Source organism: Polypterus senegalus, chromosome 6 (assembly GCF_016835505.1).
Source record: "Polypterus senegalus isolate Bchr_013 chromosome 6, ASM1683550v1, whole genome shotgun sequence".
Lineage (NCBI taxonomy): Eukaryota > Metazoa > Chordata > Cladistia > Polypteriformes > Polypteridae > Polypterus > Polypterus senegalus.
In genome coordinates this window covers 9514215-9537290 of record NC_053159.1, presented here as the reverse complement: position 1 = coordinate 9537290, position 23076 = coordinate 9514215, and the positions used below count along the sequence as shown (strand labels likewise).

Sequence of the window (23076 nt, the reverse complement as noted above, 5' to 3'; positions counted from 1 at the left end):
TGGAACTCCTAGATTGTGACAAAAACCTTTGACGAAAGAAATACAACTATTAATAATTGTTTAAGGATTTTTATTTGATAAAAGTTAATTCCAAAAATATACAAAGATTGCATAGAATGTTCAACAAAGTTCCTGACACAATACGCTGCTGTCTATCCAGGTTGCATTTGGGGTAAATGCACACACCCATATGTGATCGATCAGGCAGATTGTAGGAATGAAGAACATTTATAGTTAAAACGTATTAATGAGTGAATAAAAATGGTGGTTCCCGTGCCCCTGCTTGATGGCTGTACTCTCTGTTTACTGTCTCTCGAGTCTTCTTCTTCTTCCTAACTTTCATACCGCGTTTGCGAAGGATCAACCGTTGAACAGGTTCATCATTATTTGTTTCGATCTAGGGCATCTTCGAGGTAGACGTCAACTTTTTGCCTGTCATCCTTGATTCGGTCAAGCCAGCACTTTTTTGGTCTGCCACACGGGCTTTATCCTAGGGCTGTCTTAGCCACTGAGTTGTCGTCGCTCCAGACTACTCGACCGTAAAACCGAAGTCGTGCTCCACCCATCTTTTCATTGATCGGTGCTACGCCCTTAATCTTGTGAACATCTTCGTTCATGACGTGATCAAATCGGGTGAGGCCACTGTAGTATCTGGATGTCCGTGACGTGGAGTGGTTGCTCGTGCTTGGTGGAGGCTGGCGGGCATTCAACATCCGTACATGGCCACCAGTCAAACGACTGATCGGTAGAGCTTCAGCTTGACCTCTCATGACCACTCATCAACTCATGTTGGCTCACGCTCGGGCATCTGGAGGAGTAGCTCCATTAGATTACTGTATCTGAGTAAGTTAATGATAAACAACAATCCTGGTTTGGTCTGTCTGTGATCAGAGTCAGTGAAAAACACCACAGCCTGGCAAACGGAAAGAGAATAAGGTGGGGATATTATAGGTGAAGTGGGGTTCCTCTGTGAGAAAATAGGGACCAACTCCCATGATGGCATGGTGGCACAGCTGTAGCGCTTCTGCCTCAAAGTAAGGAGACTTGGGTTCGCTTCCCGGGTCCTCCCTGCATGGAGTTTGCATGTTCTCCCCGTGTCTGCGTGGGTTTCCTCCCACAGTCCAAAGACGTGCAGGTTAGGTGCATTGGCGATCTTAAATTGTCCCTAGTGTGTGCTTGGTGTGTGTGTGGGTGTTCATGCCCTGCGGTGGGCTGGCAGCCCGCCCTGGGTTTGTTTCCTGCCTTGCACCCTGTGTTGGCTGGGATTGGCTCCAGCAGACCCCCGTGACCCTGTAGTTAGGATATAGTGGGTTGGATAATGGATGGATTGATGGACTCCTTAAAAACAGGGCTATTAAAATGAAGGGAAAAGGGAGTTGAATTAGCAGTGAAAACTGCTCACCAATTAGGAAAAGGGTTAGAATGGAAACCTGCAGCCAGTGCGGCCCACCAGGCCCAGAGTTGGACACCCCTGCTCTACAGTCAAAGTCTCCTGGATTTCTTCACCCAGTTATTGTCAGTGTGCAGGTTCGGATACCTACTGGTTCCAAGCTGGCCCTTTACTGGTGTACCATCCAGAGTTTTTTTTTTCTGCCTTTTATTCAATATTTTTATATATTATTGGCTTTGGCCCCCTTAGATAGACCCCATACTGGATTAACTGGGCTGGAGAACATTGCATTATGTAATTAGCCTAACTGTATCTTTAGAGGGTGGCACGGTGGCGCAGTGGGTAGCGCTTCTGCCTCGCAGTTCGGAGACTTGGGTTCGCTTCCTGGGTCCTTCCTGCATGGAGTTTGCATGTTCTCCCCGTGTCTACGTGGGTTTCCTCCCACAGTCCAAAGACGTGCAGGTTAGGTGCATTGGCGGTCCTAAATTGTCCCTAGTGTGTGTGCCCTGTGTTGGCGGGGATTGGCTCCAGCAGACCCCCGTGACCCTGTGTTAGGATATACTGGGTTGGGAACTGACTGACTGACTCCCATGATCAGAATCAGAATCCAAGTCGCTATTTTTTTCCTCCAGTACTTAATGTGCAGAAATTGAAATTGGTGGCTTTGGAGCGGCTTATAACAGAACACAACACCGCATACAGATAACAGAAATAACAAACATTATAAATAGTGGATCTGGACTTTTTTAGCCTCTTTACGGGTCCATAAAAATAATGGAGATGTTGTTTTGGGGGCTTAGGAGTCAAGAAATGTAATGATCTGATAGTTTATTTGCTGACTGAGAGTGAGACAGTAGATATTTAAAATTGTAAATAGGACCGGGTGGTAAGCCCAGTCAAAACAAGCTGAGGTTAAGGACCTCGAACGAAGACAAAGAAGAAGTGAAAACATTTTAATATTTAGTAATCCAATGTCTGGTGTAAAAGAACTGTGCCATCTAGCCTATGCCAATAAATTCCTTTTTATTCACAGCTTTGAGCCTCTGCACCCTCATGGGTCCTCTATGTGACACAGAGACGTCCATATGCGTTGATGAGGACGGCTTTGCAGTCTGCCATTGCAAAGATGGTTACTTCAAATTTGGGGAGCAGGACCATGTTTGCAAAGGTATGTCCATTTATCGACTTCAGCGTATGAGCCCTTTCTTCCAAGAGTAGACCCTCAGACATGAAACACAACCAACAGTCAGTCAAGAAAGCAAGCTGTGACGGCAGGGGTGCCGATTTGGTGCATTCGTAGCGTTCACTCTCTAGTCTCCCCATTCAGAGGTCAATCCTTTCCATTCCTGGTGTTTTTTTGGTAAATGTGAAGATAATCATTGAGACTAAGTACAAAGTTAGTGACGGGTCTTATCATTAGGGGTGGAGCCTTCTCTGGGTGATATGGGCGGGGCCACATGCCTTCACCGGGTGTCGCGAAAGGACTGTTAGCAACGGCACCTCCTCTTGGTTCATGGTGGTATTGTTTACCACTGGCGAACCCTTAAGGTGACCCCTGGGCGCACATACTAGACATGATATATGCATATCATGGACAGTATGTACTGTGCCTGGGGTTCAGAGTGTAAAGAAGCTGGCAATGAAGGAGGTGCCAGTCCATCATCATGCAGCACATAACCACCCCCAGACCCTCCCCACCCCGCTCACAACTTTGGTTCACTATCTACTCAGCACCCGGGATGTGAGAGGAACACAGATATGGGGATAAGGATGGGATGCATCTGCAGCTGCACTAACTACTGCGCCACCATGCTGCTTATTCTTAGTATATCTGTACATGTGTGCCATATAAAGAGGCAAGTCTGTTGCATTCCTGACTACATTATACAATACTGTATATACTTATATATTGATACATGTTAGCCAATGGTCTTAAATCTGACCTTTCTGTGAGGAATCACGATTTTTAAAGAAACAACAATGCAACAGTTTTATTATTTATTTATTTCCTTTTATTACAGCGTGCCAAGATGGTTACAAATTGGTGAATGGAACCTGTGTAATGTAAGTCATTGTATATTCATATTTTTTTTTAAATAATTAGACCTGTTTTCTGTGTATATGTTTCTCTAAAAATTAATTTACCGTATGAATCTGGAATTTGTTTATAGTTAATGGTTATCTTTTTATTTTATTTCTTGCAGCTGTGACTTTGGATTTGGGGGATTCAACTGCAATAATCGTAAGTCTTTTGGTTTAATTATGCTGCTTTCAAATATCAGACAAATGAAAGAGACTGCAGTAGAATACAAAAGGAGGTGTGAAGGTCACTCTTGGCACACTCAGCCCTGCCATCTTGCTAAACAGGGGACCGTATTTCATTTGGACAGGCTGGTGATACGCTTGTTAAACCATATCTGTGGGTATGGTTCCACCTAGTGGTTAAGCAAGTGAATTGATTTTTTTTATATCTATATAGCATTGTCAGTGCGCCGTGGAATTTTCTAGGGGCGCCGCGAAAACTTTTGTAAAATATTTTAAATTGCTAGTGTTTTTTAACTTTTGGTTGATTAAAAAGATAAAGTTTTTAAAAAAATATTTTATGTTGGAAAAACAGATAACAGAACACTTACGGAAATGAAGTCTAAGAAACGCGAGAGACTTCAAATGATCGACTAGGAAATGCGCGTCTGTCTGTCAATCTCATATGGGCTGATAAACAATCTCAACGTTCACATTAATTCGATTTAAGATGTATCCTTTGATTCCTTTATTAATACAATGTCTTTCAAACTGGTAAAATTAACTGTTTTTATTGGCGATTGTGTCGTCACGACTTTATTTATGGGCAGTCCCTCAGGTGCGCCGCGAAAGAAATGTTTGGACTTCGTGCGCCGCAACTCGAAAAAGGTTGCCTTTCACTGATATACAGTATTAACATCCATCCATTTCCCAACCCGCTGAATCCGAACACAGGGTCACGGGGGTCTGCTGGAGCCAATCCCAGCCAACACAGGGCACAAGGCAGGAACCAATCCTGGGCAGGGTGCCAACCCACCGCAGGACACACACAAACACACACTAGGGCCAATTTAGAATCGCCAGTCCACCTAACCGGCATGTCTTTGGACTGTGGGAGGAAACCCACGTAGACACGGGGAGAACATGCAAACTCCACGCAGGGAAGACCCGGGAAGCGAACCCAGGTCCCCTAACTGCGAGGCAGCAGCGCTACCACTGCGCCACCATGCCGCCCACAGTATTAACAATGAACAACAAAGATTTTGCTTCCTGAACTCTTTTGGGTGTATCTTAAAGATTCTGGCCTGCTTACCACAAAAATCGCCTTTACATTTTCCTATCATGTACCATTTTATTGCAATTACAATTATTTTTTTCATATATTATACAATACGTCTGCATACATTACATCAACTACAACTGGAACTTCTGTAGTGATCTAACAGTAGTGACACTGCGGTGTGGATGTACCAAGAACTGCAAATGGGATGGCCGTGCTAAAGAGTCTCAATACATTAAACCACGGATATCGAACTCCAGGTCTGGTGGGCCACAGAGGCTGCAGGTTTTCATTCTAACCATTTGCCTAATCGGTGGCCAGGGTTCAATGCTAATTACCTTGTTTTACCTTCAGTTTAATTGCCCTGTTTTTAAGGATTCAGTCCTCTGAATCGATTCTTTTCATCATTAAATGGTAACCAAACAGAAATGAGATGTGAAACGAGCCAACAGATGACCAGTTAAACTGGGGCTTCAAACTCCAACCAATCTCTTAATGAGAAGCTGATTCTTGCTGGTAATTAAACCCGTTATTTAATTCTATGGCTCATTGCTGCTCTCATTCCACCGCAGCAGACATTTCCAAAGCTGTTTTTTTCTAAGAACACCGTCAAAATGTTTTGGTGACATGAGAGATCAACCTTACTGAGACCAGCGCCTTTCTTTATTTCCACATATTGTGTGATGGGCACAGGTGAGCTGGCCATGTGGTGTCTCATTATTGTTTGGCTGCTAATTAAGGAAAAGGAAACAACTAAGGGGCCTGAGTCAAGTTAATTAAAACTAAAGAAGTTAATTAGCAGCAAAAACAGGTCACTAAATAAGAAGATGGTTAGAATGAAAACCTGCCCCCAGTGCAACCCTCCAGGACCAGAGTTTGGCACCCCTGCATTAAACAGAACTGGCCGCCCCATAAGAACAGAAAAATGTGGCACATCGTCATCTTGCCTCTTCTTTGTGTAAAACCGAGGGATGGAACATTCAAGGTGTAGGATTTTGATATTTCAGACTGATGTGTTCATGAATAATTGATGCCAAGGTTAAGGAAGACATTTTTGTTGGCCCTCAAGTCAGACCGGTCACCAAGTGCACCATTCACGTTATCTGCATTCACACGTGGACTTCATTCCTGCCTATCTTGGAGCAGGCAGTGATAAATATAGTGAAAGGTCAGCAAGCGTACCACATGCACTTCAGACCGGTACTTGGATGGGACACCATCTAGGAAAAGCTTGAGTTGGCTCTGGAAGAAGTGTTGGCGAGGCCAGCAGGGGGCGCTTACCTTGTCGTCTGTGTGTGGATCCCAATTCCCCAGTGCAGTAACAGGGATACTGTGTTGCAAAAATGGTCACTGTCCTTCGAGTGAGACACAAACCCAAGGTCCTGACTCTCTGTGGTCATAAAAGGTCCCTAGGCATCCCTCGTAAACAGTAGGGGGTATCCTGAATGTCCAGACTAAATTGCCCTTCATGGCCTGGTCATTCTAGCCCCCTAATCATCCCCTGTTTCTAGTTGTCTCTTTCTATCTCTCTCACCCCTTTACCACTTAACAGCTCTTCTGTGGTGAGCGTACTGGCAAAAAAATGGCTGTCGTCACATCATCCAGGTGGATGCTACATATTAGTGGTGGTTAAAATAGCTGCCCACTTACTATGAAAGACGCTTTGAATAGTGAGAAATGTAATATAGATATATATGTGTATATATAGTGGCAAAGGCGTGGTTGCCACAATATATATATATATATATATATATATATATATATATATATATATATATTGTGGAGACTGGCCCAGACACAGACAGGCTGACACCAATGGTTCAAGCACCAACACATGTTTATTATACATTTCAAGTGCACACACAACCCAGTGCCCCTGTACCAAACACCTCTCCCAATGCCTCTCTCTCTCTTCTGACCATCTCCACTGCTGTCCTCCGAGCTCCGTCCTCTTCCACCAGACTCCAGCCACCGAATGGAGGGAGGCGGAACCCTTTTATATTCACCTGGACATGCTCCAGGTGCCTCCCAATGAGCTCCTGTTGGCACTCCCCGGTGTGGCAGAAGTACTGAGTGTGCACCCAGAAGCACTCCGGGTGTTCCTGGTCTTCATCTCCCCAGCACTTCCGGATGTGGCGGAAGTGCTGAGGGTCAGCGCTCCTCAGGTGTCTGGGTGCCCCCTGGTGGTGACCACGGGCCCCTATAGTGTTGAGCTTCCATGCTCCTTTCCCGTGGTCCCCAACAGTCACCAGGGCAGTCACCCCCTCGTGGTCCGGAGGAGGCGTAATCCCTCCTTCGGTCCTTCCGGGCATCCTGGCTGGGTATCGCCTCCAGCTGCTCACCACTATATATATATATATATATATTACATTTTGCCAACGTGCTCAACCCCCCTTGTTGTCTCTCAGCGGGTAAGCAACGTTCTCTCTCGTTTGTCTTTCTTCAGCAGTTACACTTTGCCAATGGAGTTGCTTTCTTTCAGCTTCATGCCGTAGCCTCGGACTTCTTTCTTCTTTTAAGTTGTTAATTTGGGGCCACCTTGTCGGCTCTTTGAGCTTCATGCTGTAGCCTGGCACTTCTGGGCCGGACAGACAGACACACACATTTCCACGCGTAGATGTTTATATATCTCTCTGTTATAATAAAAAAATCTTGGGTCTATACGTGATCTTCTTGGAAGACACTTTGACGTCACGCGAGATAAGGCAGTGAGACAAAAGGACAGCTGCTGGCTTTTATATGATCGACGCGCAGCGCGACAAGCAGAACACGCAGCTCGGCAGCAGCAGCAGAAAGCCAGCAGCTGATCCAACCACATCTCCTTAGCATGCGTTCAGCCCTACCCTTCACAACGTGAGTGGCAGATACGCGAAGTGGCTGGAGTGTAGTGCACCCTGGGGTGGGTGAGTGAAGCGAGCAGGGGGCAAAGCCTCCTAGTATAAGATGATGGAAAAGTGGATTCACTGGTGCAACTGGTCCAACTGGTATTGGACACTGAGAAACATCAGATGCGGAGTACAAAACAAAAATCAGCAGAGGATCATTTTGAGGTCAATGGAACTGATGCAAGGTTTCGGCACCATTAAGTGGTTAAACACACTAAACTCCACACAAGTCGATGCCACATTTCTCTAAATTCTTACATGGTAAGAGTCACATCTGAAATGATATTTGTGCTCCTCTCGAAGCTGACTATCAAATTCACCATAAAAAAAAATATGTATTTCAGGATGCAAAACATTTTAAAAAACGTGTTGTCCAGTGTTATTTTCCATCAATGATTCCTGTGCTTTAACGCTGTCCTCAGGTTGCTCATCGTTTTGTAGTGATGTCCGCCAATCACCTCTTTTCACTTTGCAGATTCCCCTTTGTTGTTTGGTTAGAAGCAAAAACTAGAGAAAACCACAGAAGTTACCTTTGGCTTTGTCTCCATCTTCACCATCACTTCTCTTTATTATTCCCACCCAAGGCCAACAACAACAACATTTATTTCTGTCGCATATTTTCATACAAATGATGTGCTTTACAGGATGAAGAAAGAGAAATAAGACAAAATACAGAAATAAAATTAGGGAATGCTAATTAACATACAATAAAAGTAACGGTCCAATGGCCTGACATGGTGACATCCCCAATGATGGCGTGCCACGTTTGTGTATCTTTTGGCCCATGAATCGTTTGTTACTGATTATTGTGACAGAAGCTTTTATCTTTGTATTACTTGTATTGACAACAACAGCAATAAATGGCAGTAATAACCTTGATCTCTCTTTTCATAGCATACAAGTTTATCATGGTGGTGGTTGCAGCTGCAGGAGGTGGTTTGCTGTTGATAATGGCAATTGCGCTAATAGTCACCTGCTGCCGGTGAGTCAATAGCGTCTTCATACGAAGTTCTAAGTTCCTTGGGAGGTGGTTATGTAATATTTGAGTAGCACTTGAGAGTACGGGCCAATGTATAGAAATTTATTAGTCACTGCCATGTAACAAGAGAGCATTAAACGCATTTTTTTGGTCTTATGTAATAAAGCTTGTAAATCAACTGTGATGACGCATTAGAATAACTTAATAGGATTCCGCCCAGAAAGGGAGGAGTCAGTTGCCCTCTTCTTAAAGCTGCGAAGACAGAAGGAGGTGATAATGCCTAGCAACAGGACATCTGCTCGTCCCAGGGTGGTATTAAATAGATAGCTGTGATGTGCACATAAGGTGTCTCTCTGTCATTCAAGTTATTTATCTTAACAAAATCCCAAATCATTTTTCTGCATGTTGTGTATGTGCATACAGACCACAAAATATTGTAAAAGAATAAAAAACGCAACATACAGGAAAGGAAAACAGAATGGCAAACTTTAATCTCTTATATATATTTCTTTTCTGGTTCGTCCTACTTCCACCTCAAAACCGGTCCCGCCCACACGCATTTCTCGATTCCTATTCGTCCTCTTCCAAACCCCTCGCAATGCTGCCAGTGGCTCCTCTTCAAAACCGGTCAAACGGCACCGATTCCTATTCGTCCTCTTCCAAACCCCTCACCATGCTGCCAGCGGCTCCTCTTCAAAACCGGTCCCGTCCACATGCAGCCGACACGGCATTTCTCGATTCCTATTCGTCCTCTTCCAAACCCCTTGCAATGCTGCCAGTGGCTCCTCTTCAAAACCGGTCCCGCCCACACGCAGCCGACACGGCATTTCTCGATTCCTATTCGTCCTCTTCCAAACCCCTCACCATGCTGCCAGCGGCTCCTCTTCAAAACCGGTCCCGTCCACATGCAGCCGACACGGCAATTCTCGATTCCTATTCGTCCTCTTCCAAACCCCTTGCAATGCTGCCAGCGGCTCCTCATCAAAACCAGTGCCGCCAAGCTTTCTCACCAAGCTTCTGAAGTATGCTTACAAAATAAAGCAAACTCTGCATGCAGCAAAAATTTACTTCTCCAGCTAGATTCCATGCTCAGAACCATCAAACCCTTCGCTAAATCATACAAACACATGCATGAAATCGCTCAGTCCAATCCAACAGCATCTGTACGAATGCTTTTTGAGGAAAACCTTAGGCAGGATTTACGACGATACAATGCCCCGACATGTCACACCGATATTGCAGCAATTTCCGTCGGAGAAGATGGCGAACCGCCTGCCGAAAGGGACATTTGCATCTGTCCCATAGGCAACTCCACGCTCAATATGAATTGCGATCAAGATTTCCACGCTCAATATGAATTGCGATCCAATGGTTTACCCACTTTTATTCCCTTACGGAGACAGTGGTTGGCACAAACATTTACAACATGTTCCCGATAAAAGAACCGCCAACCGAATCAGGGTTACTCAATGCCATTTTTACGCGTACAGATTAACAATGAGGAATACATTTAGTCTTTTGCGCTCCAGTGGCGAACTTTTCCAACAGTACGTCGTAGATGCGTATGTTAAAACAGAGGGCGCGCGTCTCAACTATCTCAGATTACATCAACAAGATTTGCGCGTGGAACAATACAAAGGATTATCAGACGCACTGCAAGCAAACGCTGAAAATAACAACGTACGTGTAGGCAAAATGATCATATTACCGTCCACATTTCCAGGAAGTGCAAGTTACATGCAACAAAACTAGCAGGATGCCATAGCCATAGTACGGAAATTTGGACAGCCAAAGGGTGCAGGAACGGTTTTGGGCTCAAAGCAGGATTATGGCACACTTGTGCGTCACAGGGCACGCTTTCAGACACACAGTGCAAAGAGATATGGGAAAGGGTGCAAATGGCACTCAGACAGTGACAAGATGGGACGCCACACACCCAGACCCCTGGAATTAGGAGGCGGCAGTGCTAACCACTATGCCATCATTAAATTTGATATAAACTAAAAAATCCTGCGTCAAATGGCTTTGATAAACTGACCATTAAATGAAACTGATCGACATCACTTTTATTAATTTACATTAGTACAACTGTTTTAAATCTATAAACTTGAACCACTGAAGTGACGGTTAATTCATTGAACAGGAAGAGTTAGGATATTTGTGGAAACGATGACACCGTGATTTGGGGTTTACTTGTTGTGACGTCACAGTCAGGGGCACACGTCCAAAATCTGACCCATAGACGGAAGAAAAAAAAATACAGGTAATGGAGTATCCCATAATAGAAACACCATGGCATTAAGAAGCAAGAGAGGGGCAAATTCCAAGGCATGTTCTTGTTTTTTGAACTTTGCCCATGAAGTATGTCAATAGTCCTTTTATGTAAATATCATTTGTAACTTTCTGCCTTTTCTCATATCAACACTTAGCTTTTATTACACAGAAAGAATGTGCAATCAAATTTAGATAACACGTACAAGAATTTTACAGTTTCAAAAACTGTCGTAGAAGAATGTCATTTATAATGTCATAATCTTAAACTGGCAGTGTCCAGTTTCTGGGTAACTATCCATCATATAATGCCCGATGGCCGAGTATCATGTCATGTCGTTTTCTAACCTGAAAATAGGCAGTGGGGGGTGCAAACCCCCGGACAGGGCGCCACTACATTACAAGCTGAACACACACTCACACCCCCAAACAACCAAACACTCACACATTACGGCCAACTTAGCCTCACCAATTCACCTAAATCTGCATGTCTCTGGACTGTGGGAGGAAACCCACGCAGACACGGGGAGAACATGCAAACTTCACACAGGGAGGACTCGAGATATCAACCCCGGTCTCCTTACTGGGAGGCAGGCAGGCTACCACTGAGTTAAGGGTTGCATACAAAAACAGAAACACAAGATCTTAGACAAGTGATTGGACAGCAACATTAATGTAATATATAGTGCCTTTCCTATCTATCTATCTATCTATCTATCTATCTATCTATCTATCTATCTATCTGTCTATCTATCTGTCTATCCTGCCTACTATACTAAACTTAATATCTATCTATCTGTCTCTTATATAGTGCCTTTTATCTATCTATCTATCTATCTATCTATCTATCTATCTATCTATCTATCTATCTATCTGTCTATCTATCTATCTATCTATCTATTTTGCCTACTATACTAAAATTAATATCTATCTATCTATCATTGTGGCTTTCATTTCTACTTATCTGTCTATCTATCTGGCTACAGTGTCTATCCGTGTTATATAGTGCCTTTCATTTTTATCTATCTCTCAATAGATAGATAGCTTCTACCTCTAATGCAAAGTCTCTCCTTTTTTCCCCATTTTTGTTTCCTATCACCAGAAAAGACAAAAATGACATCAGCAAGTTTATCTTCAAAAGTGGCGATTTCCAAATGTCTCCTTATGCCGAATATCCCAAAAACAACCGCATTTCTGCAGATTGGGGCAGAGAGACAATAGAGATGCAAGAGAACGGCAGCACCAAGAACCTCTTGCAGATGACTGATATTTATTATTCAGTAAGTAAGTTTACCTCTCTTTGTTTTGCTCACTAAGTTATCCTTTCAGCTCGTGAGTGATGAGCTCCGTTTAGTGGAGGTAGCCTGGATGATTGGGGAGGGCAATTAGCAGACCCCTCCAGCACTACACCCTATTGTTGGTGGTCAATGCAGCAACTACAAACCACACGGGGCCTGTGGTCTTCACAAACAGAACAGAAGCTCGTCTATCTGATGTTTTGAGTTTTACTAACACAGAGTGGAAAAAAGAAAAAAAATGGCCGGGCACATCACAGCTATGGGTGGCATGGTGGTGCAGTGGCAGCATTGCTGTCGCCTCGCAATCAGGAGACCAGGTTTTGCCTCCCGGGTCCGAGTTTTCATGTTCACCCCATATCTTTGTTGATCTCCTCCGGGTGCTCCAGTTTCCTCCTACAGTCCAAAGACATGCAGGTTAGGTGGACTAAATTGGCCCGAGTGTGTGGTTGATGTGTAAGGGTGTGTGTGTGTTTGCCTTGTGATAGACTGGCATCCTGTTCAGGGTTTGTTTCTGCCTTGCGTCCTATGCTAGCCGGGATAGGCTCCAGCAAGGGTGACCCTGATCAGGACTCAGTGGTTTTAGTAACTGACTAAGATCACATCTATTAACCCTTGGTAAGGTGCTGGTACAGTGCCAGTTCCATCTGGCAGCACGGGGGCTGTGGACCTCAAAAAACAGAAGTGAAGCTCGTCTCTCTGATGTTTCATATGTCATACACCATAACAGAATGGAAGAAATACATTAATGGTGGAGATTGCTGTTGAACCCGATGCAGCTGTTAATACTTTATAAAGTGTTGGCTCTGTAAGGCGGCACGCTATTGGCTGTCTGATAAAGGGGCTGGCATGACTGTGCTGAGAGGTCGGCACTCAGTCATCAAATGTGACCTGGGCTGTGCTACCCAGTCGCATAATCCAAGATGGTGCAGCGATGAAATCAGCGACTGCAATGGGCAAATCTGACGTACCCCATGACAAAAAGTTACTGAATATGACATCGGCTTAACACACAGAATAGCTTTCTATTGCTGCTGTTCTTGAATGTGACTCACTGTTACAAGAATATTTAAATAGACAAAAATGTGTTTTGATGGTTAGGTTGGGGAATATGCACTGGTAGTTATACCACATGAGGAAACAGCTCAGGATTCCAGTAGGCAACCCTCCCAGGCAGACATGCTGTCCAGTCTCACCCTCCGGAAAAATGACCCTCTATTTGCTGCAGCCAGGTGTTACGTGGGTGACCCCTTGGCCTGGTCCAGTCACTCAGGTCCTCGGCAATGAGGTTTGAATCACTCTCGGGGAATGGCGCCTCATGGCCCAAGTGCCTTAACTGACGCTCCCTTACAATGCAGGTCATGTGCCTTATTCGGGACTCCATGAGCAACACAAAGTCAGACCAGAGGCACCCAAGGATTCTCTGAAAAGACACACATGAAGGAGTCCAGTCTTCATCTCAGGTCACTAGATAGCGTCCATGTCTCACAAGCAGGAAGCACCAGGACTCGAAAGACTTGGACTTTTGTCCTTTGGCAGGATTTTCAGGAGTACCAAAGACCCCTTTCCGGTGACCTCATGACCCCCCATGATCTCCCAATCCGCCTACTGACTTCATATGAAGAGTCACCAGAGACATGAATGTCACTGCCGAGATAAGTAAACCTCTCGATGAGGTCGGCACTCTCTCCGCAGACAGACACACTGCTGATGGCCGTGCCCAAGAGATCATTAAAGGCCTGGATGTTGTTTTTTATCGCAAGTCCAGACACTCAGACCCCTCACTCAGTCTCTCAAGAGCCCCCATCAGAGCCTCCATCGACTCCTTGAAGAACTCAGCATCATCAGCAAAGTCAGGATCAGTGAATCCCTCTTCACCAACAGATGCCCCACAGCCGCTGGACCCCACAACCCTGCAGTCCATGCGAGCATTGAACAGAGTAGGAGCAGAACACACCCCCGACGGACCCCAGAATCAACTGAGAAAAACGCAGAGGCTTCACTCTGCAGAGCACTTACAGTACCGGTGTACAGGCCGGCCGTGATATCCAGCAGCGTCGGAAGAAAGTTGTCCCACAGGGCAGCTCGATCAACTGAGTCAAGTTTATTTACATTCGAGTTTAAATTGAGTTTATTATTTGACTTAAATAACGTGAAATAGAGCAGGCAGGCTCTAATGTAGGCACGGAGCTGGACAGTTTGAGATCCGTGGCAGAGCGACGGGCGCTGAACAGGCTCCTGTCAGTCATGGAGAATCCACTGCATCCACTGAACAGGATCATCTCCAGACAGAGGAGCAGCTTCAGAGACAGACAGACTGCTGTCACCGTCCTGCTGCACTGACAGACTGAGGAGACCCCACACAATAGACTGACATGTTTATTGAGAAAGCTGTTTCATTTTGGGCATTTTTGAACCTAGAACTGAATTGTAGAAATGCTGGTACTTTGCAACTCAAGTGAACAGAAAATCCAAGTCAGGATGCCATTCTACCCAGTTTGACACTTAAACTTTTTCAATTTTCTTCCTTTATAGTCATTCTGGTATCTATCTATCTATCTATCCTGCCTACTATACTAAACTTAATATCTATTTGTCTATCTGTCTGTCTGTCTGTCTCTTATATAGTGCCATTCATATCTATCTATCTATCTATCTATCTATCTATCTATCTATCTATCTATCTATCTATCTATCTATCTATCTATCTATCTATCCTGCCTACTATACTAAACTTAATATCTATCTGTCTATCTGTTTGTCTGTCTCTTTTATATAGTGCCATTCATATCTATCTATCTATCTATCTATCTATCTATCTATCTATCTATCTATCTATCTATCTATCTATCTATCTATCTAAATACTCCTACTTTAATATCATTTAACGAAGTCCCTTACCCCACCTGATTGTCACGTATATACAGTATGTCATCAACAACAATAACATTTGTTTCTATAGCACATTTTCATACAAATGATAGCTCAAAGTGCTTTACAGGATGAAGAAAGAGAAAAAGTATAAGAAATAAAATTAGGCAATACTAATTAACATGAAATAAAAGTAAAGTCCAAAGGCCAGGGAGGACAGAAAAAACAAAACAGAAAACTCCAGATGGCGGGAGAAAAAAACAAAATCTGCAGGGGTTCTGAGGCCATGAGACCACCCAGCCCCCTCTACCTGACATAAATGATCTCAATCAGTCCTCATGGCATTCAGGGTTCACATGGAAAAACTTGATGCTGATGGTCATGTGGACCTCTGGCCTTGAATCCATCAATGTAGGGACATCACGGTGTCCTGATCAGGTGGTGGTGGCACAGATTGACACCACAGAAAAGAAAGTAGGGGTTAGTACTGATTTTGGAGCCACCATGAATTATAATTAAATGTATATACAGAATAGCAGGATTAAACTAAAATGAAGTTATGAGAAAGCCATATTAAAGTAATGTGTTTTTAGCAGTTTTAGCAGTGCTCCACCGTATTAGCCTGGCGAATTTCTTTCAGTCAGCTATTCCATATTTGAGGTGCCCTACAGCAGAAGGCCGCCTGCCTAACCACTTCTTGTAAGTTTAGCTCTTGGAATTCTCAGCAGACCCTCATTTGAAGATCTAAGGTTACGATTTGGAGTGTAAGGTGAGAGACATTCTGAAATATAACACAGAGCAGATTATTGAAGGCTTTGTAAACCACAAGCAGTATTCTGAATGGCACCGGTAACCAGTGTAGTGACACCAAAACTGGGGTGATGTGCTCGGATTTTCTTTCCCTAGTTAAGATTCTAGCAGCTGTATGCCTTTTGTTACATTGTCTAACTTGTTTAAAGACTGTTTGTGTTGGCGAACCTAAATTGTCCCTAGTGTGTGCTTGGTGTGTGTGTGTGTCCTGCGGTGGGCCTGCCCGGGGGTTTGTTCCTGCCTTGCTCCCTGTGTTGCCTGGGATTGGCACCAGCAGACCCCTGTGACCCTGTGTTAGGATATATCAGGTTTGAAAATAACTGTATTTTCTTTTGTTTTCTTAATGCAGCCCGGCCTAAGGAACCATGAGCTGGACCAAAGCGGACTCTTCCCCTACAGCGGACTGCCGGGCTCTCGTCATTCTTGCATTTACCCAGGACAGTATAACCCTTCATTCATATGTGAAGATTCACGGAGAAGAGACTATTTTTAGTGAACGTAAAGAAAGGCCAAGCCGTCTTCTGGCTTATTTCCCTAAATCCGTTTCTTTTTCATACTGACAGCATTTGTTGGAGGAATTATTTAAGTTTTTGTTTTTTTTTTTGGTTTTTCATAAACTGAATCTAGAATTGTATTTATTATCAACAAGCTGGAAGGAAGATTTTGAGCTGCTGTTTTCATCAAGAATAATAGAAAAAAAAAAGTGGAAGAAGTTTGAAACGAAATCTCATCTTAATTGTATTCAATTAACGGAAGAACAGGCGTTAAGTTACTATACATTCATTCTTGATGCCCACCTCACACTCCTGTTGGGGGTCTCTGGCTCTGCCGGTGTAACATGAACCGGCCATGGCGTCATTTGTTTTAAGGAGCGCCGTGGAGTATGTTTCGAAAAAACTGTGGAGCAGCACAAGTGTTCACAATGATGGGATGGCAGTGAGCTCCACCATCCTGTGCAAAATGTGTTTAAAAGCCATCAGTGTAGCGAATGAAGTCTCTCCGGGCAAATCTCGGCCTTACTAGACGTAGAAGGCACTGCTAGTTATACCTCTGCCAACAAAAGATGTCATCGAGGACGGCCTCAATGTGGATTGTCATCGTTTGACCAGAATCGTGTTGGGAACACAAGGATGAGGTACCGTGTGCACCATGCTGGTCACATCAGTTTGCCTTTCTAAGGGCATTTAGCTGACAAGATAATAATACATAACGTAGCATAAGAGTGTCAAAACTGTTTAGTCGATTAAGGGCTTACGAAGGAGAAGGAGCATCAGATGTAAGACAAGAACCAACTCTGGACCTCTGCAAAGTCCTCACAGGGTCAATTTGAAACATGACGTGTGGCTTTGGGAGAAAAACCCCATGTGGAGTCAAAGAGAACATGCAAACTCCGCACAGATAGTGAATGGACACGTCAGTCAAGCCGGCATGATGGATCTGTGAGGTGAACCCATTGTGAGAATAGCAATGCTGTATCATTTCATAATTCTGGGCTTATTTATTTCAACCTGTCCATCTATGCATTTGTCTACCAGACCTACACTGCCCATTACTTTGGTCATGGAGGCCAGAGATTAGTCACATGGGAGCACTAGGGGTTAATAACGGAGGTCATACAAAATTCATTTTATCGACATAATTCAAAAGTGGTTTACATTTTGTCTACAAAAGGAACATCGAGGACCAAAGGTTCCTGCCTTTACACCTGCTGAATCCCGCTTCTGCTGAAAATGAGCAAAAAAAGCATTTTGTGTGAGGAAAAATCATCTTGTCCATCAAAAGAGCCATCTTGAGGGGGTCACACCACTCTTTTGTGAAGTGAAGCTTAGGAGTTTGTTCTGGCGGGTCACTGTGTGAGCAAGTTTAGGGAAAGACAGTCAAGTCTTAATAGTAGCATTTATTGAAATACTGAAGGACAGTGTTTGCTTACCGAGCATAAACGCGTTTCATTTGGCATCCCTGTGACCTGGATAGATCTGTTTTAAGATTATGTAAATCACAGTGTCTTCACTGAAATTGTGCCCTCCTGGTGCATTTGCAGTATTTCCATTTTTAATTTTCAATTAAGTATTTAAGTATTACACTGCATTTACCTGTATCTGAGTGTGTGGATATATTACTGAATGTATTGATGTTTGCGGTGCGAGAATATGTATATGTGTGTGTGTGTATGTATGTATATATGTTGTATATAATATATGTGTGTGTCTATACTGTATATATATATACAGGGTGAGTCAAAATTATATTAACATTTGGACTGTGGAAACAAATTATTCACAAAACATACTTCATACGTGCAAGATGATTTACAGGAATGTCTCTGTCTGTTCGCCATCACATTCAACACACGTACCGTATGTGGCATACAAATTGTCCACAAAAACTGTATACATAGCAGTACCCTTAGTGTTAATTTTGACTGACCCTGTGTGTATATATATATATATATATAATAATTATAATATATGTGATATAATATAATAATACAATATATGTGTGTGACTGTGTATATATATATATATATATATATATATATATATATATATATAAAATATATTATAATATGTGAGATAATGCAATATGTGTGTGTGACTATATATATATATATATATAATATAATATATTGTAAAATGTGATATAATGTATATCCATCCATCATCCAACCCGCTTTATCCTAACACAGGGTCACGGGGGTCTGCTGGAGCCAATCCCAGCCAACACAGGGCACAAGGCAGGAAACAAACCCCGGGCAGGGCGCCAGCCCACCGCAGGGCACACACACACACACACACACACAACACACAAAGCACACACCCAGGGGTTTACAGTTGTGAGTATGTGAAGCCAGCAATTGGAGGACTTACAAGATTATACCCAAGTGTACAGTGCCATTTTCACATTCTTTTGAGTTAATAAAGTTAATGAAGGTATTGAGTTAATAAAACTATTGTAATAAGCATAACCTGCATGTCTTTTCCGTACAAACAACTGTAAACCTACTTGTGCCAACGCAGTATGTGCTTGTGTCTGTGTGTGATACGGACACATGCACACACACACACACCATTACCCTGCTTAAGATAAGTGGGTTAAGCAAATGGAAGGATCGGGGATGCCAGGTTCTTAAAAAATGTATAGCCCAAGGACAGCTTAAATAAATAGCCCAATACCGGAGCTAGACAAAATGACACACTGGAAAGCGGGGTTGGGGGTGTGAGAGCAACTGGGTTCGGTACATAACAACAAATCCTGGGGATATGAAGGATTTCAGAGTGATAGAATGGGTAAATAGCATCACACAAAACATGGCGGGCGGGGGGGTTAAGAACATACACAAGTGGAAATAGCAGTGGAAGGAGTGCCAGATGGATGAAAAACGTGGTCAAAATGCGATGCAAGGGGGTTGAAAAATAGACCAAAATTGCATGCTGTTTTTGAATAGTTTGCCCAAAAAACCACAACCTGTGAAAGCCTGTTTTTTCCTGCAGACGATGATCAAAAATAGCTCAGATGGGTGAGAAAACCGCAGACCTGATAACACTGAGCTACACACACACACACACACACACACACGCAGTATACATATACTATATATATATTATAAATTTACATCATATGGTGGCTGGGATTGGCTCCAGCAGACCCCTGTGACCCTGTATTCGGATTCAGCGGGTTAGAAAATGGATGGATGGATGTATGCAAACTGTATGTTTATGTGTGTGTGTATATATTATATTATATTATATTATATAGTACAGCACAGAATATATTGGCTGTCTAAATACAGAATAAACATGTTCAATTCAGGGTTTTGGCCGTCGCATATGGTATACTGTATATGGCATTCTCTCCTAAGGATGTTGTTACTGGTGATGCACAAAACAATGAAAACTCTTGGCTGAATTTCAAAAAGCAATGAGTCAAATACCAAACACTTACCTGAAACTAAAATTAAATTGAATCAATTTGACTTGACTTATGCTTTCCAATCAAAGCTTTCAAGTGATGAAATTTGGAGAAGCAAACGACTGAGGATGTTGACATCTCTCAGGCAAAAGAGATAAAAAATGCTTTGCACAGTGGAGCTCCGCCCTCTTTTTGAATTGGTTCTAGAAAACATCCCCTCCCAGTGACATCATTCTTTAAATTGCCTGCAAGGTGGAAGAGGTGGAGTCTGCAGGGTCACACTGAAAGTGATGTCAGTAGTCATCATGTGACTCTGGTGTGTAGGCTGTTAGTGAGCGCGTTTCCCCAGAAGGTGGGTTTCATTTCGTGGCATTGTCTGGGTGCTCCTTATGCATATATTTATAAAAAGTTAGCAACCCTGAATTGGATAATCTTAAGTTTGCAAACACATATATGTATGTATTTATGTAAGTATGTACATATATGCTCTGTGTATGTGTGTGAATGAATATTGGTATACTGTATGGATGTGTATGTAAGTGTGTGTGTGTGTGTGTGTGTGTATATATATATATATATATATATGTATGTATATATATATATATATATATGTGTGTGTATATATATATATATATATATACTGTATATATATAATATATTCATGGCCTTCATAGTCTGAATCACAATCTGACTGTATGGGTGGTTACCTACCAGGTAACGCTTGTGTTTGGTCTGCAAGTCGGCAAACATCCGCCACGGTGCCCTCTTCAGTTGCATGTATGTATATATATATATTGTATATATTTATATAATATATACACATGCACACATGTTTGTATGTATGTATGTATGTTTATTTGTGTGTGTGTGTTTATTATATATGTACACATATCAATTCTATGTATATATGTATGTATATGTACTGTATATATGTGTGTTTTATTAATTTATATTTATGTAAGACAAGGCTATTCAGCTGAGATTTTCCAAATCTCATTTGTGTTGCAGAGTTACTTCACAGAGGTGCCCTTATTTCGGCTGAAGTAGTTAACTGGTGGGAGGTTAGTGTTGCTGCCCCCCCACACCTCTAGGGGACTGTGTTCAAATCTCCGCCTGGTCACTTGCTATGTGCCGTTTGCTGCCCTGTCTGTGTTTGGGCCAGAATTTCTCTTCACATCCCAGTTAGTTAAGTTATGTTGTGGCTCTAAATTATTGAATGCACCCATGGTGGGATGACGTGTCTTAAAGTGTCGCCCCCCTTCTGTGTCGTTCAATCAGGTTTTGACCCTCCTATGCCCCTGCCACTGAGTTGAAGAGTCTTAATTAACAGATTGATTGTTTGGCAGTACAGTAGACCCTCAAGTTACACTCCTAGGCACAAACTAAAAGAAAAAAAAAAAATGACATATGGTCAAGTCATTTCTGGACCACCCCATACATCTCCCCCATATATAACAAAACCTAGTTTAGCCTGTTCCCATGAACACATATAGTGTACATTTACATCAGTAGCTTCAAACACAAAGAGACATTAATGGCTTTAAATAAACCGTCCCCATGTACAGAACTGTTCAGATGTGCTGGTGACAGAAGCTGCACACGTGTGGCTGTAGATGAGGCAGACATGGCACCTTCTGGAGGTCCAGTCCACCCAGGGTTAGAACAGTGAAGCAGCCAAGATCAATGAGACAGAGCAAGGGTACAGATGGAGTGTGCCTCCCTCCCGTCTCACATTGTGGTTAGGAGGAGGAGGAGTGAGAAAGATGAAGACTATGCCTTTTTCTTTATTATGCCACACAAGTCAGAAAGTGCACCCCTGTGTCTCACCCCCATTTGTTTTTTTTAACATTTATTTTCCTTTCATTCCCTTCTTTTAATTCACATAAGACAATGTGCACAATCATAGAAAGCTTAGGCAAGATTCTTATTGAAGGTTATTTCAGAATTTATGAAGTAAGTATGGAAAAAGGCAAAAAAAGAGTTCATTCTAAGCAAGGGCTCCCAATTTATCCTTTACTCTTATACTTCCTGAGCCTTCTTTTTCCATACCGGGTTGGAGTTTTCACTGAAGTTTATTTTATCAGCATCAGATGCCACTCTGCATGGGACACCAGGCCATCACAAGGCACATTCACTCACAGTGGGACAATTGAGATTCAGTAATTCTGCTAAAACACTTCAAATGTGGAAGGCAAACTAGAGAAGGACCCACACACACAGACCCAGCAAGAACTCAGCCAACAGAGCTGTGAGGGGTACAGCACTGCCACGCCTGCCATGATCCTCATTATTCTCTGATGAAGTAATTCAATGCAAATCTGCATGGATCAAGCTGAATAGTCCTGATAAATAGATATATATGTATAGTGTGTCTGATGACTCCGGTCTGCTTGAGAGAAACTGGAATTCCTGGCTAAAGCTTGTGCACCTAAATAACCACTTGCTGGGTTCTGAAGGCATGCCATGAGCCTTCACCTCAGAAAATCGTTTTCTCTGCCACAGAATGTTGGGTACAATGCCAGTTGTGGTGTTGTGCTAGAAATCTGAAGCATGCACTGAACCTCCTTGGATGTTATCCAAACCTATTCTCTCCCATCCACTATGCCTGTGCATTTTATTTGTTTCTTTGTGGTGTAGAAACAGAATGTATTTCCTCGTTTTGCAAACGAAATTTGCATCTCAAAGTGTGCCCATTTTTATTATGAAGGTTAACTTGGACGGTGAGGCTAAACTTCCACACTTTTGTTAAAAGCGTTCAGAAAACGCAGACATTAAAGTGGTAGATTTCCAAGAGTTATGTGAGCAAGCGACTACTGACTTTTTATTTTGAGGTTATTGTATCAGTATGTTTAAAATCCTGAGCTGCGGGTAAATCATGTATGTTGATTTCAACTGGATACGAGTCTATTGTATTGGCACATTGTCAGATTTACTTCTCCAATCGCCAAGCATCAGTATTACCCCATGTTACGTATCCTTTGTCGTTTCTCACATGTCGCTCCCCAATTCATACTTGTCTCTTCTCACTCATCACTTCATTGTTTCTCACTAATTGCTTATCTCTTTTCGCTCATCACGTCTCACTTCAAATGTACCACTTCTTATTCACCATTCATTGCTTCTCGCTAAGTATTGCTCACTTTTCATATGTAAACTACATACTTCTCACTCTTACTTGCCATTTCTTAGCTGTCACTCAATGTTTTTCACTTGTCTCTCATTGCTTGTTGCATTTCATTTCTCAGCTGTCACTCATTATTCTTTGCCTCTCAGTAAACACTCCTCTCTGGTCACTTGCCACTTCAATGGGTCTCCTCGTACTCATCATTTACCCTTTCTCACTGATCGCTTGTCTCCTTTCACTC

General features: G+C 42.8%; 1 protein-coding gene across 2 annotated transcripts in view; it reads left to right on the top strand.

The window, feature by feature from the left end:
• heg1 (heart development protein with EGF-like domains 1) overlaps nucleotides 1-18013 on the top strand; it is a 75158-nt gene extending 57145 nt beyond the window's left edge. The window contains exons 8-13 of one of the 2 annotated variants that reach the window (XM_039755365.1): nucleotides 2424-2558; nucleotides 3412-3454; nucleotides 3595-3632; nucleotides 8471-8558; nucleotides 11929-12106; nucleotides 16152-18013. In XM_039755365.1, coding sequence (XP_039611299.1) covers nucleotides 2424-2558; nucleotides 3412-3454; nucleotides 3595-3632; nucleotides 8471-8558; nucleotides 11929-12106; nucleotides 16152-16295 — 626 coding nt within the window. In that variant the 3' untranslated portion in view covers nucleotides 16296-18013. Of the gene's footprint in view, nucleotides 1-2423; nucleotides 2559-3411; nucleotides 3455-3594; nucleotides 3633-8470; nucleotides 8559-11928; nucleotides 12111-16151 lie in introns of both variants that reach the window. The other variant, XM_039755367.1, reaches the window with a different exon arrangement.
• Nucleotides 18014-23076: the final 5063 nt, after the last annotated feature.